The 25,597-nt window shown below is 37.3% G+C and overlaps 1 protein-coding gene across 1 annotated transcript in view; it reads right to left on the bottom strand.

Moving 5' to 3' along the window:
• Positions 1-25,597, bottom strand: part of LOC105939956 (poly(ADP-ribose) glycohydrolase) — a 30,866-nt gene that overhangs the window by 834 nt on the left and 4,435 nt on the right. The window contains exons 7-16 of the mRNA XM_036141860.1: positions 21,342-21,434; positions 19,520-19,674; positions 14,739-14,818; positions 14,578-14,638; positions 14,395-14,470; positions 12,751-12,898; positions 7,237-7,315; positions 6,337-6,445; positions 3,933-4,038; positions 1,620-1,748 (exon numbers count right to left, since the gene is read on the bottom strand). Coding sequence (XP_035997753.1) covers positions 1,620-1,748; positions 3,933-4,038; positions 6,337-6,445; positions 7,237-7,315; positions 12,751-12,898; positions 14,395-14,470; positions 14,578-14,638; positions 14,739-14,818; positions 19,520-19,674; positions 21,342-21,434 — 1,036 coding nt within the window. The remainder of the gene's footprint in view (positions 1-1,619; positions 1,749-3,932; positions 4,039-6,336; positions 6,446-7,236; positions 7,316-12,750; positions 12,899-14,394; positions 14,471-14,577; positions 14,639-14,738; positions 14,819-19,519; positions 19,675-21,341; positions 21,435-25,597) is intronic.

Genomic DNA, 25,597 nt, shown 5'->3' with positions numbered 1-25,597 from the left:
CTAAAATGGTGGTATCGGTATCGTTGAGTACCAACAAATAGGGCACCGATACCATTTTGATGTTTGTATGTCACTTAAACGCAGCCTTCTCTCTCCCGACTAGTATTATACATGTTATATAAGTTCATGAAAGTTGCACTACTTTGGCATTTGAGAGCCAAAACTCAGGGTTTAAAAGAGATTATTCAATTATTAATGTAATTTTACTGTCTTACTGTTGCACTACTATTATACATGTTATAATTTCACGAATGTTGCACTATTTTTGCCTTTGAGAGCCAAAAGTTTATTCAACTATTGTCACCCATTCCAGATAGGCAATAAAAAGTTCTACTACCCTAAGTAGTATGCAGTTCTTCATACATACACACACACACACACACATCAATGGTATCGGTATGGTATCGGTATCGGCCAATACTGCACAGCCAAAAAATGGCATCGGCGCAACACTAATGAAAACACAACAGTTTAAATAATTCTTGAAAATGAGAATTAAGACAAACGTTTGAAAGCTTTATATATATATATATATATATATATATATATATATATATATATATATATATATATATATATATATATATATATATATATAAATAAAAGCACACCAACAATATGTGTTTTCCAATAGTGAAAAAGGTTCTGGCATAATTCTAGCTGAATATTTGACCACCTTTCTGGAGAGAGTTGGTACAGTTCATTTGAATTGGTTGGATTTCTGCTGACCTGGTTTATTTATTCCAAAACGTTTTTTCAGATTACTTAATTATTCAATCAGCCCCACAGCTTCTCCAAACTTGTCTCTTTTCGCTGTGGACATAAAGCTCAGGCATCGTCTCTTCCGACCACAAAACATTTATCCAGAAAACTTTTTGCCATGGTCTTCATTCAGACCTTGACAAAATTGTGACCCATCTGAAGTAATTGTAGTTGCCTACAGTTGTTTGAAATTGTCTTGCAGTTTATGGCTGTTTAAACCAAAAGAATAATGCAACTTTTGCAACTAAATAATTTTCTTCCTTACACCGTCTCAGGGTTTCATTGTCTTTCTCACTGTTCTGGGCATGAGTCCATCCAATTAATGCTGTCAAACTAATTGTTTGTATGAGGCAAAACAGAGCATTATTCAAAAATGAGCACTAATGAGAAATTAACAGGCACTGGTCTTGTTAAAAAGGTAAAAAGACATTTTCAAACTTCAGCACAACATATGTACACCTACCAAAGATGTAAGCATATGTGAACATGTATGTTAAATTCTGACTGTATATTGGACAAAATACATAAAGTCAAGCTTGCATATGATTCTTATTTTTAAACGTTACTGAAGCTGTATGTTAAGTAATTTCACAATGAAAAAGGGTATTGCAAGGAAACAATAAAAGTCTTAAAATTTGTTTGAAATTCACGTAGGTGGTGAGTGCATGGAAAGCCTTAATCACAACCAACACATTTATTATCTGAATCATCCTGAAACAAATCATTAAAACAAGCAACAAAGGCAGGAAGAGTCTAATGTTGGCTAAACAATGGCATCAATGCCAAAACTACAGGCTGTAAGTCTAATTTCATTAAGAAAAAAAAACTGAAACAGACGGGATGTCTGGCTGCCTCACCGACACTGATGTTCCTCTGGGTGAGGAAGGAGTGCATGTTGTGGACATCTGTCATGAGCTGGCTGTCACCGAAGGTGAAATAAGCGACGTCTCGGCCCGCCTCAGCAGCTGCCAGCATCTGGATGAGAGCTGGAAGGAAAAAGGACCGGTGAGCCTCAACTGAGAGCCACGGAGAATACGTTTCAGCGCTCTGGGCAAGCACACCAATGAGGATACATAGCACGTTTGGAAATATTAAACAAAAGGAAACCAATCATGATGAAATGTTTTTAAATACCAAACAAAAAATATATACATGAATGTTTGAACAGTGGCTCAGCAGCTGATTTTTCCATTAAACCCAGTCACTGTACAGCCCGTACAGTAAAAGGTGAATAAATAGGGGATTAGGTCTCGCCCCCACTGTGAACTCTGAATCCGCTGGAAAGCAAAGCCCTGACTGGCCCCGGAAAGCTGTGAATATTTTAAGAGACTGGAAATATGTCTGCTAATTAATTAAAGTTGGGAAACTGCCAATGTAATTAGCAAAACTGAATCAACATCTTCATCAGCGCTCAACACTGAACGCTTCTACCTATCAGCAGCTTGAATCGCTGTTTCTGCTTCAACAGCTGTCCTCAACAGTTATTTGGCAACTCAATAAACTTATAAATAAAATAATTCAAAAAAATAGGTGGCATTGAGGACATCACCCGAAGTATGAAGTGAACATCCATATGGTAGGTCATACATTATACAGGATGACATCAAATAGATTTATGTAGCCATGGTTATCTAATAAATACATATAAAATATGTAGGCATGTCTCAATAAGTTAGAATATCATCAGAAAGTTAATTTATTTCATTAATTCAATTGAAAAAGTTAATTCCCCTTTCTCCTTACTCAAGGTAAGATGCTTATGTCTTTGTGTGCCTAACACATCAAATGCAGAAGCTATAGTCCATGTCCTGGGTACAGCACTGACTCCAGCTGGCTAAGGCTACGCAATCTATCATTACTGCTACAGGACTGTAATATTAATATTGCAAAGGCCTGCTTGAACTGCAATAATAGCTAATTAGACAAGTACCATCCACTCAGGCTCTCTGTGCCAGTGACACGATATCCAACAGAAATTAGGAGGACATTAGGACGTTCTGGAGCAGTCATATATAAATAAATCACAACTACCGGCAAATTGTTTCATCACAATGAACCCTAATCAGAAAGGATAACACTAATTAGTTAAGTTGTTTATCACAAGTCATGCTGCCATTGCCACATCCACCAGCATTATGGCATGTTGCTTGTTTTTCTATTATCATGCAGCCCGACTCCACACCTTTTGAAAACTTCACTCTTGAATAGGCTTTTCTCCACAAACCTTTCAAGGGTGCACTTACCCTTGTTGCTTGTGCACCTTTTATTACCACTTTTTCCTTTTACTCAATTTTCCATCAGTATACATGGGTACGACACCCTGTGAGCAATTATCTGAATTAACAGAAATAAATACACTGCAAAAAGGGAACAAAAAGTAAGTAAAATTTTATTAAAATGGGTTTATTTTTCCTTGATATGAGCAGATAAATAAGCATAATTGTCAATGGAATATGATTTTTGCACCTAAAATAAGGACAATTCATCTCTATCATCTTATTTTGAGTGCAAGATATCTAATTAGCTTATTTTAGGGGTAAAAATACTCATTCCAGACAAATAGTCTTATTTAGCTGCTCAAATCAAGGAATAAAAAATACTAATTTCAAGAAAATTTTACTTAATTTTAGTTCCCCTTTTTGCAGTGATCAAATATGTCACGGTGTGTTCTACACATCTGTATCAGAGTTTCACCTTTTGAATTGGATCACTGAAATAAATCAACTTTTCAGTAATATTGTTTATTGAGATGCACCTCTTTGTATAAAGGGTGATGTAGATAAGGGCTGCATAAGGGCAGAAAAAAGCAAAGCCATTACTGCAAATGAGTAGAAAATGTTCTCCTCAAGCTCCCCGAGCAGTAATATTTATACAAGGCACACACAGAAAGCTGTAATTGATTGATGGACTCAAGGAGGCGATCAATTTTACTATTAATGCAACACATTAACTTTGACATTTGATCAATAGGAGGAAGGCAAAAAAAAAATATGCCTTAAGTAAATGCCTACATTCCTGGAAGACAAATGGATGCCCGTGCTGGAGCGCTTTTCAGTGTGAAATTTAGTCTGCTACATCCAGGAAAGAGAGTCCAATTAGAATAATGATCAGAGCGCCAGTCTAGTCAAAATCCACCGACGTCAACGTGACGCCAGAGGTGTGAACCGTACCTTTGAGGCGCGTGTCACCGCCGAAAACACCACAGCCCCAGTTTCCTGTTGCCACTGCGGCGAGGTTTTGACTATCCTTTTCAGGGTGAAAAAAGCCACAGTAAGCCTAAAAAGAAAAAAAAAACACAGACAAGAATTAAATAAGTAGAATCCCGTAAGAAGATAAATTAAAACAGTGGATGTAAAAGAAAAGTCTGAAATTATGAATATTACCACACAGTAGAGACCTCACAACTCATCTTAGTTAACCTGCACACTACCACTATGTTTCTAATGGAGATCTGTAAAGTGTTAATGATATTTGAATAATATAGACACAAAAACAGTTGAGCACTAAGAAAAAATGGTCTGAATTGGACTTCATTTGGAAAATGTAACAGTAATGATAAATTATTAAATGTAAGAGGAGGTGCCATATATTAACCTGGCCAACCAGCTTACTAACGTGTAGCACTCTCCGTTCTGAGTCTGCTCCCATCGAATTAGTTTGGGGAGAGGAGGGACGTTCAGCACAACTCTCCAAGCTGATTGGGTGAAGCGACACATAGTACCCGCCTACTAAAGGTTGGTTTTAGCCAATTAACAATCTTAAAACGTAAGAAGCAGACGTCAAGAGAAACCACAAGAAGGTAATCTGGTCAAGGCACTTCTTGCTGTTTAACTTACAAAGATGAAATCATGGATTCTTACAAAACAGATGCGATAGCAGCAGCTACGCGTGCTATATCTAAAACAAGTATAAGAGGGACCAATCAGGCAGTAGCTGGAGCCTCCTACAGTCAGAGAAACTCTTTATAGACGCATTAGAAAGCATAACCAGCAACCTATGGAGGTTCAGAAGTGACACACTGACGGGTTGTTCAATTCTTAATTCAGTTACTAGTTAGTTAATTATTCCACAAAGGGACATTTTCATTTAAAATGATCCTAATTAAGTTAAAATGCAAAGAGAAAAAACTCAGAAGGAATTATATCACTTTTCTAATTTCTAGATATCACAAGAAGACTATAGGTAATCCTGGTAAATATATATTAAAAATCCTTGAAATTACTTAATTTATGCTAAATAAATAATAATAATAATAATAATAATAATAATAATAATAATAATAATAATAATAATAATAATATATGTTTTTATTTAAATGCCTGACAATTGTTGAAACACCTGCAGTTAAAATTTTGTATAATCCTCTTAGCCCTTAGTCCTCTCCTATAATATTTCACAGGGTTGGAGCCCAGACACAGATGGCACGGACAGAGGTTGTAAAGAGAAGAATTGCTGATCATTCCTCTTTCTTCAAAATAATCAATAAAGTTACAAGATGATTTTTGTAACGTTATGATTTTTTTTTTGTTTATTTTTATTCTGTTACAGCTTAAGTTCCATATCCTTAAATGTAATAAAATACAAGTAACAAAAATAAAAGGCATTTTGGTTTTCCAGTAGCATTGAGAGTGTACATATATTCCAATTTTTGTAAACATAAGGGGTCTTTTCCTGCATTTCTAATGCACTATTTCAGAGAAATAGACACATCTGGTTTCCCTGTAGATAGCCATGACTGTTAAACACTCTTGCAAATTCGGGGAATTAGACATGATATAACTCATGAGATGTACGGCCTATGAGCAACTGTTTTAAAAGCTACTTAAACTAAAGGTCCAGATGGGCTCAGGATATTTATTCCAACGTTAAAATAAAATGCATAGCGAAAATAAATTGAAGGCTCCCCCGTCCTCCCTTTCTGACCAGTGATAAATTCTTCTTGGGAAAGGGCAGATGTGACATTTAACAGAACAATATTCGAAACAGGATTGATCTCTGTGTTTGTGCATTCTTCACCCTGATGTCAGAACTGTCAAAATGCTCCATGCTTTCTGACAGCAGACCGGACAACGTCAACATCTTGATTATTTTCAGAACAAATGGCCATTTCTCCTTAAGGAGGCTGCAATATAAATATCAAAACTTAATTTTATGTAAATATGACAAATGTGACTGTTATACTGATAATATTGTATCTGCATTTAAAATCAATGATGGATAATTCTGGGTATGATGGACACAATTTTTATAAAATTAATTTTCTCAAACATAGCATCTTTCATATGCTTTTTTTAAATTTCTATTTATTATTAACTGTAATAGGTTATCCACTAGCAAAGCAATGGATAAATAGTTATTGCATCTATAAAAAAAACTGAAGTTGAGTATCGGAAATAAAATGTTACTTTACTTTTGTCGGTGTGAAAGGAAGCTGAGCTGTACCTTAAGTTCTACGCGTCTCTCATATTTTCATCTAAAACAGTATACAGTAAAATGCATATAACAAATCCTAGCAACACAACAGAGAAATTAAAAACAAATATCTTAGGCAAAGAAAAAAAAGTTAAAGGTCACCTTATTAAGTTCTCGGTTGATTTTGTCGTAGTGAAACTGTTCGAAAAAGTTCCTGAACTGCAGCGCATCGATGGCCACGATCTCTGTGCACCGTCTCCTCCACCCATCGCTGAAAGAGTCAATGAACAGATTTACGACGTCGTTTTTGTGCAAATAACACATCTTGTTCCCCAGAGCTGTGGAAAGATCGCCGTAGGAAACGCTGCTGCTCTGGGATTTGTTGCTAACATTTTTACTGTGCCCAAGAACATAACAGCAATAAACCTTCTTATCTTAACAAACCAAGTTCAAGCCAAAGTGGACATTTTTATTTATTTATACATAAACAAGGAGAAGTAAGTTGCTGAAAACCAATTAAAGATTATTAAAAATATAAAAATACAAATATGAAAACCACAATCTTTAAGATTTTACGTGATGCACAAACAAGGTAGTGTATAATTGTGAAGTGCAAGCAAAACAAAGTTTAAGATTTTCATTTGTAAAGTTTCTGCAAACCTTGTTTTGCTTTTCCTTCTCTTCAATCCTATACACTTTCTATTTGTTTAACAAATTGCCAGTCAAACACAGAAGTTGGTGGTGTTAAAGTGACAAAGGGGGAAAAGTTACTTAATTTAAGGCATTGTAGCTACAAATAGACAATAGATAAACCAAATACAGAACTATAAACCAATCAGAGGACCCAACAGATCATAATTTCAACTGAAAACTGGCATCAGATGAAGCGTCAGCAGTCACCTGACGTTTCATCTGATGCTCCTGCTTCTTATTGAAGGGTCCCTAAAGCTCCTCTGCGCGTATTAATGTACATACATGCTAACATGAAGGACCATTTAAACATACTGAGGTGGGAATCCAAAATAAATTGTAAACATCACAGTATGCAGATATGATAAATACCTTGGAGTTGTGTCCTGGTGACAGCCAGCCCACTTGTAGGTCTGTGCGTAACCGGTGTATTTACTGTACTGCTGTGTTCCTGCAAGGCAGCAACATCAGTCAGAGTTCTTTGTCAAAAAAGCTCAAACAATCAGTCATTTTGTCATTAAAAACTGACAAGACTGAAAACAGCTTTGAGGTTTGCTTTTTAACGACAATGATGATGATACGAGACTGAAAGAAGAGTGAAATTAGAGGGTTTTCATCTGAACCTCAACTATATGTCCTCGTTAGCCAAATTAAAGCCTGGATGTCAAAGAAAAAAGATCAACAACGGTTAAGGATAAATAATCCTATAAAGATAATACAGCAATTATTAAATCTAAGCATCCACAATGCAATAAAAACATTAACATACTAAACAATCGAAATAATAAAAAAGTTGACTTTAAACAGGTGATGTGCAGTTTCTTGAAAATGTAATGAAATGTTAACATTTTCACAATATATGTTCCAACCATATAGCACACTATATTTAGTGTGATTTCATTTATTTTTCTGATTTTATTGAAAATCCTAAAAACTGACACCCTGGGCAGGGAAAGCATTAATCAGAGAAGCAGCTAGGAGGTTAATGGTAACTCTGGAGGAGCTGCACAGAGCCACAGGTCAGGTGGTAGAACAAGTCAACAGGACATTTATTCGTTTTACACTCAAAGAATCTGGTAAGAAGAAAGCATTTAATGACAGAAAGCCATCAGAAATAACATGTTGAAGATAATGTTCAGGTCAGATGAGAGCAAATGAAACGTTTTGCCCCACACATGAAAAACTTGTGGAAAACTAATACTTAACATCACCCTAAGCTCTAAATATAAAAATGAACTTGGTTTCTTGTGTTGATGCTCTCTAAAGGTTAACTTTAATCCAATTTGACATCGTAGAGCTAAAACACAGTCGTTAAACGGGAATAAATTACTTTTAATTACGATTTTTCGAATTTTCTGTTTAAATTTGATTTATTAGGACTTAGAAATCCCAACAAAGGGATAAAAAAGGTGCCCTAAAGCTGGAGGGACATCTGCTTACTGTGCAAGAAAATGACATTTTAAGTGTTTCAGCTAATCTTGCATTTGAACAGACAAAATGTTCAGGATCAAAATTAATTATGCATCTGAGCACATGCGCTCCAAAAAGATATTTGTCGAGAGATGCAGATAAAATCTGCGTTTGGAAAGAACCAATTGGTTATCAGAGTTATTTTATAAATAATAACAATCAGCAGGTCTAAATAACAAAGTCCTAAAGGTTGGGTTATTCATGTGCAAATACCTCAGAACAAGAAAGCCTCACATTTGTGCTGGACCAAACAGTGAAAGGTCAGAAGCGTATCTCATTGCAAAGTTCAATCAAAAGTGGGGGAAGTGGGTTTGTTTTAGCCTTATTTTATATTTTAATGTCTCTTAATAGCCAAGAAATAAAACAAACGTATCGTTTTTGTAAACAGTAAAATAGAATATATTTAAAGACAACATGGATTAGAGGAAAGACGGAATTAGAGTAAGGTAGAAAAGTGGTTTAAGAAAAGAAAATGTTGCGTACAAACTGGTCACTACAAGTTTTACTTGCCTCCAAGCTACAGATAGCAAAAGAAACCATCTCCATGCCACTGCCCCCTGCTCACTTACTTTAAGCCAATCTTAAACCACTCACGTGACTTCTGCCTGATACTATTTATACTTTTGACCGTCACAATGGCAGCCAGATATCTAGCAATCAAGCAAAATTCAATTAGCCAGAGTACTTTTGCAAATTTCAGAGCAGAGCTACAACCCATTAGACTCTCTGACTGCATGCCAAGACCTCTCGCAGAGAAACGTGATTTACCGCAGTGAGCCGCGGTGCATCCGAGGCTTGGAGTTTTACAATGGGAACAAGAGATATAGGCGGAGTTTAATAAAGATGATGGAATGGAAGGGTCCATTAGCGGAGCAGGTCTTGGGCAGGTCTTCCAGCTATAATTAATTCTGTGCTCGAGTAATCAAGTTAAGTGGAGCAACGGGAGCAAAGGCAGGCACAAATTCTGAAGGTGACTCGGCCAAACGGGAAGCTGCGGCATGTCTGGAGATTGCAAAGACAATGAATGAAAAAGATGCCTCGCTTGCTATCTCCGTCCATCCTTGTTTTTAGTGCACCTTCTACAGTGGTGATGCTATGTATAGTAAAATATACCTTAGGCAAGAAGCTAGTAGAATCGCCATTTCTTGGGAATACAGATTGATTCCTCGCTAAAACTGTTCAACTAAAACATTGGATAGGTAACGTACAGCCAAAAGCTTAATATTATATATCCAACTTGGTCAAAAATAAGACAAATAAAAAAAGGTCTAGTGCCTATCAAACCAGCTTGTGGTTTTAAATTAAAGTGCATTATATTTTATGGTTCTAGTTCAAGCCTTTCCAACCGTTCACCATGGCCATTTAATGATTGGGTTACTAAATTTAGTAGACATTTTAGAAACTTGTCCACAATGGATCACATCTTACATTTCTAACAGGAGCGTCATTGTTTAAATAAAAAACAGCATGCAAGATAATACCATCTTGTCATGTGGAGGCCCTCAGGGTTCTGTTTTGGAGCAACTCTTGTTCTTGCACTATTCATTTACATTTGCATAAATTATCAACGCCTTTAGAATATCTTACTACAAGTATACAATTCATTTGCAGAATTTAAGCTAGATAAGGTGTTAAATTTAATAGTTTTACATTCAGTACCCAATTGACTGATAACCATCTTCAGCTGAACTTAGATGAGAGAATGGATGATTTTTAATACCGACAATATGATTGTACAAATTAGCCCAAATACCAGCCATTTAGGTAACTAATGCACAGTGAAACTCGCTGTTGAAGGCAAAACGTTAGGTGCTATATAATAATCTAAGGAATTAAGGGAATAAACTGCTTCCTTCTGGGGAAAACAGAGATTCTTGTTCCAATTTAGTACTGCTCCAACCGTGGCAATCATCAATATAAGATGCTAAAAAGTACTTAAAACGTCGACTCAATCTAAATTTTGTCTTCAATTTAAATCAACAAATCAAACCTGTTCTGAAGGGACAACTTTCTCTCAAACGCACATATACAAAAGGCTAAAAAACAATTATATTTCTTCTTATATTATATTTCCTAATAAGAAAACAGAATAGGCTGAAATTAGAGCTGCACATGATATTAAATCACAATTTCAATGTGTGCTATGTTTCAATCACAATAGACAGCTTGGATCCAATTTTTGGTTAAATATCACAGTCTAAATATCAACCTTATTTTTAAATTGAGTAAATAGTGTTTAGACTTGTTGAAGTTTTTACTTAGACGTTTCATGGTATTAGTGCTTTATTTTTACACAGTTTTTACGAATCTTTTTTCATGTTATCTATATATTGTTTTATTAACTGTGTGGTAAATTTTGTTTTGTGAAAGGTGCGCTACAAGTAAACTTTATTTTTCTATGTTAATGTAAGAAACACTAAAGTCCTTTAGAAATGAAAAAATAATAAAAATTAAATTGAACATCTAATTACTATCATAACAAGTAAAATGCAAACATTTGTTATGACTCTCCAAATTTGTGAGTAAATTTGTGTTTTTACGAGCTACCACTAGAGCACACTGATTGTCCTCTTTAAACCCAATCAAGCTCCTACAAACATCTCGACATGACAAAAAGCAAAAGGAGGAAAGGAGGACAGGTGCCATCAGCCTCCTGCAGAGGGAACCCTCATGTCTGGCGTCTTGTTATTGGGTCTACGCTGCTTTCTGACAGCCTTGTTTGTTGCAAACATCCAATTGTGAAGTACATGCTGTAGGAATTATTTAAGAGAAAGGCTCAACAGTGCAATCAGGTTTGCCCAGTCTCCATCTTCCGACTACCTCTTGGGGCCAATCAAACGGAAACGTCTGACAAGGGCCAGCAGAGACAAGATGGTAAAGCCATAAACATCGTCAAGCTGGCTCAGAATGGGGTAAATCGAAGCTGTAAACGTCGATATTCAGTTTAACCATATTCCTCCCATCAAATTATAAGATGCATGAAAAAGGAAGCAGAAATAGAATAAATCTCCAGCATTATAGAGCCAATCTGGAAGAACAACACTCAAGACAAGCCTATGCAGATTCTCACTTATCCGGGTCATCACAACAGCAAACAGGCTTAAATCAGAGGTAACCGGACTTTCACTCAATTCTTTCTGAAAATGTTTCTACACCTATCCAGGAGTCTTTGTCAATTCTGGCCCCCTCCTCTTATATGCATTCTAATTCAGATGCAAAGTGACGGTTAGGTCATTGATCTGCATCTGACTTGGAATGCGCCTAAGAGGACGGGCCTCCATGTCCTTAAAAAACGGCAGCGCTGCAACTGCAGGTTGCTCAAGTGCGAGATCTGACAAAGACTCCTGGATAGGAATCGAACATTTTTTTCAGAAAGAACTGAGTGAAAGTCCGGTTGCCTCTGATTTAAGCTTGTTTTTGGTTAATAATCCTCTGAGCACATTTTAATGGGGCATTATGCACCCCACAAGAGTTGTGTTTATTTGTTGGAATTGGAGCCTTAGCACATAGCTTTTCATGCCCAAAGACAACAACTGTATGTAGTCTACGTGAAAGTTGGTGGTAGTTATTAGGCAGGACGGGAGAAGAGAAATATATCAACCTGCTGCAGTTCACTGAAACAAGATAAGAGATGTCGAAGAAACCAAATTAATCATCTCTTCCAGTGGGACCGCCTGATGCTTTTACAATGCAAACAAATTGTCTAAATTGTATAACATGTTTAAATCATAGCACTGCTTGTACATAATACAACTCTTTTGACTGTTTACATTTAGAGCCTTTTAAGAAGGAAAGAAAAAAATAACTGGAAATATATACATAGTACATAACAGTGGTGAGGATTGACTGAGGAATTAATGATGAATAGTTTAATAATTAGTAATGTGACTTTTTAGCGGATCGATAAACAAAAAAAGCATCAACTTGAGTTAAATTGTGTCAGATTATATTAGATGTAGTCAAGTATCACTCCATCGACTTACAATCTACGGCTTCACTTACTGATTTAGAAAAGCCATTCCAACCTAATTCCTCCATTCAGTAACAGTAAAAGTTTTAAAGAGTTAAAGGACTGGCTCATCAGCTGAGGGGTTAGTTTAAATAATAACAAGGGGGTAAAACAAATATTTCTCTGCCTTTTTGATTCCTTCACCGTATTTGTTCTTGGTGGCTGAACACCTTCAAACTTACTCCAATTTGCTGGAGTCGACAGGTGTATTTGCATCTGAATGTTTCAGAGAAGTCTCTTTCGTGAGTCCAGTGGAGAAAAAAAAAAAAAAAAGAATAAACAACGGGTGCAAAACATTTGCAAAAAATGGAGGGAGTTGCACTGCTTTGTGAACCCACTCTCCTATAGAGCTCATTCAAAGAAAGTAATTGCCTAAAAAGGGTGAAGAATAGTTTGGCATAACTGACCTGTGATAATGAGACACTCATTATCATCCAGGGCTTCCGTGAAGAGACGAGAAAGGATGAGCTCAGGGTTTATGAGAAAGCGGATTTCCTCTTGAACAAGACCGGCACCGATAACTCCTCCTCCGACAAACTTGTTGGCAAAATCCACCTGTGGAATAAGGGAAGACGGTTAAACACAAAGAAAAACAAAGGCACTTCTACTTCTTTGCCGTCCCGGCTCATTTTTGACTCGGTACAATTTTACAATAACAAAAATGAGAAAAGACAATAACAGTTTCTCAAACTTTGGAAGCAAAACATGTCATGAAATATATATATTTTTTGGTCTTTTTGTTTTATTTTTGACAGAACCCATGACAGGTGTATCGGGGCGGTTGGCCTAAGGTGGTGGCATTACTCACGCAATCTGTCCACGATGCCAAAACGAGCTCTGAGCTCTACATGAGAGCTGCATATAGTCCTGTCGCTGCCAGTGGCAAATATCTAATAAAAGGATATACTTAAACGAAGAAATGTGCACTTTTTATTTATTTTTCTTACATTTAATGAATAGGAAAATATGTCTGTATAATTCAGCTTGTTTTAATTAGAAATGTTACATTTTGAGGTCTGACAGCCACTAGTTATTGACCCGCAGTTGGCCCAGACCGAACCTGTCGAGACCGCATGGAAAACGCTTAAAAAAAAAGAAAAAAAAAGCTGAGCAGCTTTGTGAGAGCAGATCTCCCCATTGTGGTCACTCAACACTGGGACAACAAGCCAGACTGCAAAGCCTGCTTTGACAAGCTGTCAGGACCTCAACCTCCAGCCCCACCCCGGCAGAGCATCCATCAATCGCAGCTACAGCGAGGCCCGGGGCCGGTCGCGTGCGCACATCAGCTGTCAGCCCGTGGCAACTGAAGGCAAACAAAAGGTGAAAGTGGGAGGGGGGCTGTGCTGACAGTGTTGGGGAAGCTCGGCCGACATGGAGAGCCGAGGAGGCCCAGAGGCCTCGACCCCAGTCCCAGCGCAAACTCCCTCCGACGTGTAACCGTCACCCTTAAAGGACATTTTTAGCAGTGCTAAGCATTCTGGGTGGACGACTCCCGAATGAGGTGGCAGAGTGAATGACTGCAACAGCTTCTGGTACATGTGTGCCTCCTTTGGGCAAAGAAGTTGATACAACAGTAAACCATTTTAAATTAGTGTCCTATTGTGTTACAACTTGTGTACAAGCTAGGGCTGGACGATATAGAAAAAAAGCATATCGATAAAATAGAAATCATATTGATCGATATCGATAATTATCACAAAAGTTCAAAATATACATTTTAAGTGCAGCCCTGGCCATTTTTACGCTGTTGCTCGATTACCTATTTTTAAATAAATAGATTCAAAGACAACCCTTTATTCAACCAACTATTTACAAAAACTGTTTAGTGTTGAAAAAGATAAAAGAACATGTGCTCTCTGAACTCTTTGAAGGCTGATGGAGCTCTGGGTTTGTGATTGGTTGGGAGGATGTAATGAACCTACATGATAGGCTAGAATGCACTGTTCTTTAATCGAACTTTTTAATTGACCCGTTTTTTATATTGAACCATACGTCTATCGATCGACATATATCGTTATTGAATTATCGTCCAACCCCAACATAAGTCTTACCTGAAGCATCCCATAACCGTCATCCTCAATCGTCCCTTCACATGTGATGTGGAGCCTTGTGAGCAACGTCTGCGAGCTGAAACACAAACATTGTTTTCCACATTCTGCTTTTAGCAAGCTCCCATACCTTTGATTGGTCCTGCTTTTATTAAAATAAATAAATAAATAAAATCAAAAGGCTACCATTTCCAGTCGGGGGGTTTGTCCAATCTTTGGCGGCTGAATGTAACGAGTCCTGTAGGCACTGAGGGACACGCGGACATAAGTCAAAAATGGTTTCCTTCGTTTTCTCTGCACCAGCCGAGTACGGTTTCACCAAAAAAGCAACAAATCTCATGACTTACTTTTTTCAGTGACACTTTTAAAATAACACATCAGGGTTTTCAGCTTCTCGATCTTTTTGGATGATGATCCCTCGAACAGCCTGAAAGGAAAAATAAACTTATTGGGTAAGAATTGGATTAATTTTGCTGCCACTTTTACATCCATTACGGCCCCTATATTTTCCAGGGAAAACGTCATACTTTACCAAATTTAAATTATTTGATTTGTTGAAAGACAGTTGGTTTTATTATCCGTTCTCTCCTCAAATAATACTATAACAACTCTGACGTCTGCTTCGGCTGCTGTAGCCTGCGTTGAGGTTCCAGCAGTCCTATGATCTTAAACCGATCTACACGTATTACTCTGATATTAACACGGTATTTTAGTCTTCATTCCTACTGGTCAATGGATACTTTCTCATTTTCAGGCCATTCTGTCAGCCTGAGAGATGGTTGTGGGTACACATCCCAGAAGATCTGCAGTGTCTGGAACAATAAGACCAGCCAGTCTGACACCAACAACTATGCCACCTTCAAAGTCACTTAAATCTCCTTTCTTCCCTATTCTGGTTCTCAGTTTGAACTTCCGTCTAGATGCCTGAATAAATTGCGTTGCTGCCATGTGACTGGCCAGTTCTTCATCTGTGTTAATTAGCAGTTGAACGCTTAAAAGGACATAACATGCTGTGCTTTATTTTGAGTCAAAATTAAGCGCTGAGTGACTCTATATCCTCATATTTTCTTCTCAAAGAAGAACACTCGCTTTTTAAAGTTTCACATGGGATGCCGTCCAACAGCCAACTCTAACGGACTGAATTCAAGACTCCCAAAAAAAACAGTTTGTTGCAGAGTCATCGCTGCTGCAGAGATGGACGACCTCCATTTTAGCCCCGTGAGTTCAGTCATGCCTTAACTTTTGACATGAATTAGTTCATCTCTCACTCAGCCTCCTTTTCAGCCGCCAGCCGATTATGTAGGAGCTCCTTTGCTGTTACGAGAACAAAGTTGCCCCAGGCCGTCCATCACAGCACGACACTCCTGCACTGTCCCCCACACTCACACGTTAAAAAGAAGAGAAAAATGGGATCAGGGGTCTCTCTTGTCTCCAGGGATACATTAGGAAGCGCCTTGTCCCTTTAAAGCAACGGTGTCCTCAGGAGGGAGAGAAAAAAAAAGGTCCTAGCACATATATAAAACTGCTGCCAGTGAGCTGCGGTGGATGAACGAGTGCACTTTGGACATTAGACTCACAATATCCTTCTTAATCTGACTATAAAAGTAGCACAGGGATGCTTCAATAAAAAAAAAGACATTTCATGAGATAAAAATGAAGCAATGACAAAAGCCTGATGCACTAAAAGCCTTTCAGGAACTGGAAAACTCGTTCAGTAAAGCCAGCTCCTGCTTTCATTTGTCTTTTTTTGTCAGAGTGGCTCCAAGGAACAATCATGCCTCTTGTAGTCCTCAGGAAAAAACGTACTGGCCATGAGCTCACCAAAAGCGAGAGCTCCCTTTTGGTGATATATGGTCTTAGAGGAATGGAGAACTAACATCCACATACAGTTAAGCCTGAAAATATTTATTTCACTGGCAGATTTAGGTTTGAAGTAATCTTTTAATTTCACCAATGTGCTACTTCTGTTCTGACTGAAAGTAATATGAATGTTTTGACCAAGTCAGAATCCAGAATCATTAATGATGATGAAAGGTGACATATCATGCAAAAACCCCTTTAAAGCCCTTAAATACATCTTGTTGTATACTTGGAGTCTCTGGAAGTGCAGAAAAGTTGAATTTAGTCTTTCCAGATATTGCGTAGACTTTTCTATATTCAGTTTGGGTCATATTTTTATTTTTATATTTTTCAAGCTGCTCAGTTTTCATTGTTTTTTTTCCTACGGTTTCTGAACAATTATGTCACAACATTTGCTTGGGAGCTGCTACACAAGGTCATGGACCTTCAGCTAACCAAGTTTGTTTGTAGTCCAAGCTCAAGGATGCCGAAGCTACAAGTGGATAAGTCAAAATGTCAATACATATGTCCCCTTTCAAGACATGACACTGGATTTTATTTGTGTAAAGGGGACTGAATCCAAATGCGCATCACTCATTTCTTTTCTTTTGTCATGTTTAAACAATTTTAAGAACCCTCCACATTTTTGCATTGGTCTATCACTTCAAAAAAAACAATTTTGTAATATGGCAAAATGGGACTTTAATGGTTCAGGATGGGGAAGTAGCAGTAAAATTCAACAGAAGTAACTCCGTCTGATATTTTGGTTTGTTTTGGTTGATTTTGGTTTTGGTGCCATTAATGAAGCCATTAATGAAGCCAACATCTTTTGAGAAGAGAAACAGACACTCAATACTTAAGTAGACCTGACCTTTAATCTGTAAAATGGGAGAAAACTAAAAAAAAAAAAAATCCTTCTGCAGCAGGTGGTCAAACTGATCCTTTATCTTCAGTTCCCTAGTCATTTTTCTGCACTACTATTTCTGCCAATTTCTAAACATCTGCTGTGGGGTGTACACATGCCAAGAATCAAGATATTTTCATGTGGGAGTAGTTGCTTAAGCTTTCCAGAGCTCAACTTCAGACTGGCAAAAGGACAAAAAATAAATAAATCTGGACCGGTTAACCCAAAGATATTGAGGATGTATAGCCGAAGCAACACAGACAACACAGAAGTAGATTTAAATATTTAAATAACTTTCTTTTGATCATCAAATTGCTGGCAGTTAAAGGGAAAACAAATTGAGCGGTAAACCTTGGTGTCTAGGTTCTGCTGGAAGTCTCTTCCCATCGAAGAAGAGTTCTGCTCTCTATTGCCGCTACGTGAATGCTCTGCAGGAGGGATTGCTGCACAGTAAAATCAACTGTCCACTGCTCCATGCTCCTTCAGCAGGATTAATTGCTGCTGGAGTAGGGGTTGCTGCAAAGTCAGTGACTAACTGTAATCAGCTGTGTCTGCTTGGATAGAAAGTTTAAATAATAAACAGAAAATAATGGTATTGTTTAATAACTAGGATCAAATTAGAATGCATGTCATTTCACTATGAATCTCTCTACATTATGGGACTGAATTGACAATATATTTGTGTTGATTGCATGTCTTTTTTTATAATGTGCCTTAAGAACACATGTAATACGAACAGGCACTTTATAAATAAACTAAATAGAATTTAATTAAAGGCAGACACAGTGAGAAAACTTAAACCCAGCATGGCTGCAGAGGAATATTTTCACCTTTGTTTAACATTATATGGGCAGGAGGATCAAAACATAGTGAAAAGAGGGAAAGAGGAGTAACTGCTGTCAGTCCAATAAAAGAAGTGAATATTCTGCAACATGTTTCTGAGGAAAAGGTCAATTTCTATTAAAAATATTTTGCAACAAACAGCATCTTTTATAGCAGAGAAACCTCAACATTTTGACAAAATAAAATATAAATGAATCCCAATTGGTCTGGGGACCTTGCCATCATTCCCATCTTCTTGGGCGGATATTGTGTAATGCATTTGTGACCAGGTTTGAGGTTGCAAAGACAACCTTTTCACTTCTTTGCAACTCTTAGCAGCCATTCTTTCATGCTTTGTTGTAGAACTCTCGATTTTGGACATATAAATCAGTTTAAAGAGCTATAGGGTGAAAATAAGAAAAAGCTATAAAGTCATGATATATCCCCTTGAAAAGGAAAGCAAATAGAAAGGTAACTATTCAAACTTCCATGTTTGGATTATTATTAAACCGTTATGTGAATGAAATTCTGCTGTAAAGGGAACTCCTTCACTGGTCTCTGTTATGGAAGCCAGTAGTGCGTTCCTTTGTCAAAAGCAGCCATCTGAGTCTGCGTTGATCTAATTCCCTCTTCCATTTAGCTAATCACATTGTGATTCCAACAGATATCGGGAACATGACCAAGCAGAGATCTTTGAGCAGATTTTACATTACACCACCATGACTGATGGTCTTTACAGCGACAGTTTGCAGGGACAGAGAGATATGCCGGGTTTCCACAGAGGAAATCCTTTCACTAAAGACAGACGTATTTAGGAATCATTAATCGTAGAGTAAAATTAAACAATGACAAAAGAGTGCTAACGTATTGGCTAAACAGCAGGAGATTAAGTGAGAACAGGCCACAACTGATACGAAACACCAGGTGTCAGAATACGTTGTGCGTTACCGCCAACAACTGGTATGGAGTGTGGCTCGTGATGGATAAATCGTTATAATACATAATGTATAATCAAATTTTATTAAACAATTTGGTTCTTTTTAAAAATCTTATAATGATTTGTATCCGTTTAGTTCCTAAATTTCTTTGTAATATACCAATTATATTAAACGTTTCTTTAATTTTCTCCTCATGAAACTTCTTACTATTTGATACTTTCGCAATCTAATATAACGTGTTCATATCAAAAGGTTTGTGGTTCGAATGCAATAAAATCTGAATAAATTGAAGGTGTTTTAACAGTTTTGCAAGACACTACGAGTTTATATTAATCATATTCAGGCTGGGGGTTTATATACCAAAACTGTAGCTCAGGAGCAAAAAGACTGTCAAGAGTTTATAATTTTCTACAGCAAAACTGAATTTCTTTTAGTGGGTTTTTAGCATAGTTTGCATGTTTCCCAAAGGCTGGACAAATAAGCAGCTTGTTTAGCGAGAAGTACCACCAGAATTAAATGTTATGTGGTGTTATGTCCAGCCAGAGCAAACAAAGCACACACAGTAGTGCCACCTCACTGAGCTAGAGCTAGCCCCATGTGTCCAACTATCACACGTACACACTACCTGAAGAAGTTGATGTCTGGGTAGTTGTGGTATTCAGTCTTTCTCGAGTTTCTTCTGGGGAAGGTGCAAAAGAAGGCGTTTGCAAGCAGACATGCCACCTGCTCCTGAGACATGGTGATGGAGTGGTTCATGCCTCTCTTCAGGAGGGGGATAGGCTGGAAGAGAAATAGAGGTACAACTGAGGAAGGACAAAATCATTTGTGCCGTGCCAACAACACAAGCCTTCAGCGCCGACGTAACAATCAGCCACTTCCAGTGTACTTTTATTGAACAAGAGAATACTAACTTGAGACATGTCTTAAACACAGATGTTTTTGAACTAACTCATTATCTAAATATGCGGCACCATGCTTGTACTTAAAGGCTCAGAAACATTCAAAATGCAATATACTCATATGATTCAGTTGAGGTTTTGACCTCTAAAAAAAAAAAACCTTTGGGTACTTTTAACAGAGAGATGTTTTTAATACTTTTCTGTCCCTAAAAGTGAGCAATCCAAGTAATTTATAAAGGGTTCAAATCCAATGTAACTCAAAACAAAACTTTGCCAGCACCTGTGCTAGTCCATCACTTGTGAATCTCTTTCAGACTCCTATGGATTTTTTTTCACATTCCTCCATTAGGCTGTATGTTATCACTGTTGCTTGTGCACCACATTTCTCCACCCTTTTTCTTCTACTTAGAAATGCCTCTTAGCATTATCAGTAATATGCTTGAAACATCGCTCTGTAAACAGCCAGCTTCTGCAGCGAAAGCTTTTTGTGGCTCACCACCGGTGTGGAAGTTGTCAATAAGGAGGTAGCCTCTGTTAGGTTACTGTAGACCAGGGGTCTGCAACCCGGGCCTCTGGGATCGCATGGCTCTTTAGACCCTCCCCCTGGGCTCTTAATAACTTTGGCAAAAAGTGCTAAAATTGACCAATGATTTAAAATGTAAAGGTCAATAAAAAATGCAAGTTTTAGCATTTTTTTCCTTGCTGTTTTCATGTATAAGATTTCCACAAAGAATGACACTTGTAGTTTAAGGAATATTTTATGGAGTTTGTTTGTCAATGTGGTAAAAACTATTTGAATTTGAATTTCAAAAATTGATTGTTCCATTGCAGTAGATGTATCAAACCTAAAAACCTATTTAAAGTTGTTATTCTTTAACCTAGATCTAAACAAGTTTTCAATTGTAGGTATTACAAAAACAAGATTTTATCTCTAAAAATATTTCATGTTGCTTTTGTGGCTTTCAACAAATTTTGTTTTGCTGGACAGAAGAGACAAACGGCTCTTAGGGTTGCAAAGGTGGCTGATCCCTGCTGTAGATGATATCATGGCTGTAGCATTATGCAGCAATTTAGTATTAAAATGTATGTTTACTGGTCTTACTGAATATTAAAATTTGCTGAAAAACTGAATTTTGGGTTTTCATTAGCCTAAGCCATAAAAATAAAGAGAAAATGAAAAAAAATAATACTTGAAACATACCACGTTGCAAGCAATAAATCTACCAAATATATGAGTTTGACTTATTTAATTAAAATACTGTAGTTATTTTATAAATTAGATTCTAATCTGTTGAAACACACCAACAATCATTACTTTAAATCCACCTTTTTACTGACTGTAAAAACACAGTTTATCACTCACTACATGACAACAAAAAATGACCAACAGGGTAAAACTTCAGTTAAATAATCAACATTTGTGATGCATGTCATCCTGTTACATCCACTTGACAAGATAATCTGTCGTCTGAGAACCTTTGGGATTAATCTGCTGCAACGATCCACCCAAACCAGCTAGTCAATCCAATAGTTAGTTACTGGTGTTACCTTGGTGCAGAGCTCGGATGCTCTCAGTGCTAATTGCACCATGCCCGGCAGCAGGGAGTTGAACAGATGTTCCACAGCATCAGGATTCAGCACCTTGGAGAGAGCAGGAGATCTGTTTATCTTTGTTGTCTTCCCATAAACTTCAGCTGCGACTCTATCACTCATTCAGGCCGATTAGTTCAAGGCAGATAAAATAAACTTGGCTGATAATTAAATTGAGACACAGCAAAATAAACAACAACAAAAGGTAAAAACTGACATCATTGAGACAGTATTTAGATGGGTAGAAATGAAGAATGCAAGCCGCGTTCTTCTTCTTCTTCTTTTTTAAGATGAACACTTGTCATTCACAGAACACATATCATATAATATTAAACAAGTGGTGGCTCCAAAATGCCAGAATTATCAATCACGGAGCTATTTCATCAAAGCCGCACGGCCAAGCCAACTCATTAAGAAACCTTCCAGGAAGAGATGGGAACGACCAAGGCTTTGAGATAACAGGGGCTGTGTGCGCCCAGAACAAGAAGCCCCGGCTGGTGATTTAGCTCCGAACATTTATATTATGGCTATGGAAGCCTGGCTAAACACCGCTGTAAGTAATGACCGGGCTGACATCATAAAACGCTCCTGTGGGTGTAATAAATGCCGCCGGTTGACACGATGGGGACAGTAGATATAGCTGAGGTAATATTAGGCGAGCTCTGTAAATCAGCGGCGGACAGAGCGTCACATCAGCCGAGTAAACTGTCTGTACGGCTTAGCGCCAGGTCTGCACATTATTCGCAAGACGTGTAGTGCTTTGCAAAAGCATTCATATTTCTTAAACTTTTTCACATTTTGCCACATTATAAAACATACATATTAATGCATTTTTATTACAACTTATTGTGACAGACAAGCACAAATGAGGGAATTATTGTTAAGTGGAAAGAAATGGGATGGTTTTCCTTTCAAGCTGCAGAGTGTGAAGAGTCTGCATGTGTATTCTGTATTATTATTTATATTATAGTGTAATTTGCAGCAGCTTAGAAAGGGGGAATAAGAAAAAAATCATTACAATTCAGTTCTTTTTCTGATGGGTCTAAAGCGAAGTAAGCGGTCCGTCTCTGAACATGCGACTCTGCAGAAACGAACCACTTCTGCGCTCATGAGCCTACACAGAGTACTGGTCGGGCTGCTGAGAGAGAAATGAACTGAGCTGAGGCTGTCCGTCAACAGCTATTCCGTTATTCATAAGGAATACGATCCCAGATGAATATTCAATGAAGACGCCCGGCCCGTCACTCCATGCCATTCATGTGCATTTTTTCCTCTGACACTTGAGAAAAACTCGGCCTCGATTCGGCACAAGAGCCCGAGGGAAGTAGCAAACGGGATGCATTGTTTGGAAGTGGTTCCGTTACTTCACTCTGAAAATGAAACGTCAGAACCTAATCTCAGTTCCTGCAAAACATCCCACCTTATTGGCTATTTTAGATTTTTCTTTTTCAAACTATAATCTGAATGGATATTTGACAATTAAGAGTAACATTTCTCACACATTCAGACACCAGATCACTTTTATATAACACCACAAGAAATAAATGTTTCTTTAAAAAGGTTAAAAATGTGTCAAATGTGCAAGATTAAAGTCTGTAAATAAAGATGTAAGTAGGAGTGTAGTAGCTCTAAAAAGTTACCACCATTTGTCTATTATAGCACCTAATTTAAACCATTTAATCTATCCATTTCTTGCTAAATGAAATATTCTTGTTACCAAAAACTGTTTAATTCTCCCTCTTTAGTTTAAGAATAATAATAAAAAGTTATCAAATACATCAATTCCACCTAAATTTCTTTATCTTAAAGCCAGTCTTTTATATATTACAAAAACAAATGTAGCCATTCGGGTCGACATCTCAACTAAATCAGATTCCAACAGCAAAACTAAGCCTGTGGCTACAGGCTCCCAGTGGGGACGCTCACTTTGATGGAATACCCTTTATAACATTATTTATGGCATGAATTACATTTGTTGCACAGCTCTTCAACAGACGTTGACTGGATCAAACCAATGCCTGTGATGGAATGCCAACTATTTTCATTTCTGACAAGTTAGCAAACGTGACCTTTCGTTTGAAGATTCAATTATTGCTCAAAGCTCTCACATTTAAACGGCTGCAGCGTTTCCCACTTTTCTCAAATCCGTTGCTGCTCTCCTGAAAAACGACTCAAACGTGTAGCAGGCAGAGATTAAAAAAGTCACTTTTTCAAGTGGAATATTAAATGTTATTAAAACATAATGCTTTCCCGGGTATAGTCTAAAAAGCTTGGGAAATTTGATTTCACTTGTATCACAGCACAACACTGTCTCAAACAGATTGTCCCTCTCTCTTTAATGATCCAGACATACAGCCACACTCCGAATCTTTATGGAGGATGACGCAGAACACTTTCATATGACAGATGACGGATGGCCTCCAAAAACGACTGGTGAAGACACTGGCGACTGTGAGCTAAGAGCAATGAACCTCTGCTCCCCTGGTAATAATAATGCACTTTTTTGAATTGAAGAAAAGAACTAACTATAATTAAATAACAAAACTGCTCAACATCTTTACTCATTTATGTGAAATACTGCAGATTGCTGTCAGTTATTGTCAGTATTTGATTCCTGTAACTTTGCTAAAAGAAAAAAAAAAAAGGAATAATTTCGGCCAAGTCAGTGACATTCTTTTAAATGACAACTTTTTAAGAAATTAGCCTTATAAATTGATATTCACTGCATTGTATTTACATCAGGATCAAAGTAAAATGTATGTTAGGTGAATCCGAATTTGTGATTATGATTGGACTAGTATAAACTGGATTCTTCTTGTGAAGTACTGAAAAATTGGTTGACAAGAATTGATTTTGATTCTGAAATGTCCATTTGCAATTCTAATGAAAACTGAATTGAAATTCAATTAAAGGCTAGATTTGCAGAGTCCACAAATAAAAATTATCCTTTTACTTCCCACCTGAGCTGTAGGTCTCTGCAGCTCTTCCAGAGTTGACATGGATTCCTCTCTGATTAATGCTTTCCCTGCAAGGCCTGCCAGGTTGGGGGATGGGGAGGGGGGGGGGCATGTCTATGTAGGTTTGCAGTGTTGTTGTGATACTCTTTCCATAGTCAGATGATAAATTGAGCAGTGATACATGTAGAACTCTCATGTATGAGATGTTCAAAACTTGGAATCCGGTGGCTCTTGATGTCATATGTCGATTAATATTCTTTAACAAACCTCGGAGACCGGCATTTCTTCTAAGATTAAATCCAAACAGGTGGACTTTATTTACTAATTAGGTGACTTCTCAAATAAATTAGTGACACTGGATTTTATTGAGGGGTGTTTGAGTAGATGGGGCTGAATACATAAGGGCCACACAATTTTCAGATTCTCAGTCATGAGAATCAATTTACCACCACTTCACAACTAAACACAACATTTTGGTTATAGCATAAAATCAAAAGAAATTGTTGTCGAATGATCACAAAATGTGATCAAATTTGAGATGTAGGAATACTTTTAAAAAGGCACAGTATTTATAAAGTGAAAACCTTTCTGATTGTTTTGGAAATGAAATACCTTCTAATGCTTAACCTAAGCTTTATTGCAGGGTAAAATAACTACTAGATGACATCAGCTTTCTTAGACAGGCCAGTTCTAGCACGGTTGTCCATGCTGGCATACCATGAAAATGTTGTTTTCATGGTAGGAAATTTAAATCATGCAGCATGCAACGATTCACAACCAAAGGGATCCTGATCAGAACAAACACATTTTTTTTTAAATCTAATTCTAAATTCCCTTTGAAATATCTTTTATCAGGTAGTTTTTGAATAATAATGCATCCCTGTCTTGATTCCAACAGAACCAATCGCCTAAATCAGGTGGAGGCGATTATATACCTTGAGTGATTATTTTAAAAAAATATTAAATTTCTTAGTGTTCCTCAAATTATATTTATATAAGTAGTATTTAAAGTCTAAAGGATTTTGTCTTACATTGCCTCACTGTGACAGACACATCTGGGACACTTATAAACAATAAGTATATGACTATCATTCATTAGGAAAACAGCTGCAAGTTGGTCTCACAGAGGTCAGCAGTTTGACATTTCTATTGATTTTCTTTTTTGCAATACAATGATTAGACTTACAAGAAACATTTTATGTTTTAATTTCATATATAGCTGAATAACAGGACCCTTGACGGTCAGGACGATTTAGA

Source organism: Fundulus heteroclitus, chromosome 10 (assembly GCF_011125445.2).
Source record: "Fundulus heteroclitus isolate FHET01 chromosome 10, MU-UCD_Fhet_4.1, whole genome shotgun sequence".
NCBI classification, from domain to species: domain Eukaryota; kingdom Metazoa; phylum Chordata; class Actinopteri; order Cyprinodontiformes; family Fundulidae; genus Fundulus; species Fundulus heteroclitus.
Note: the sequence above shows the minus strand (reverse complement) of the source record. Positions and strands in the feature narration are given on the sequence as shown.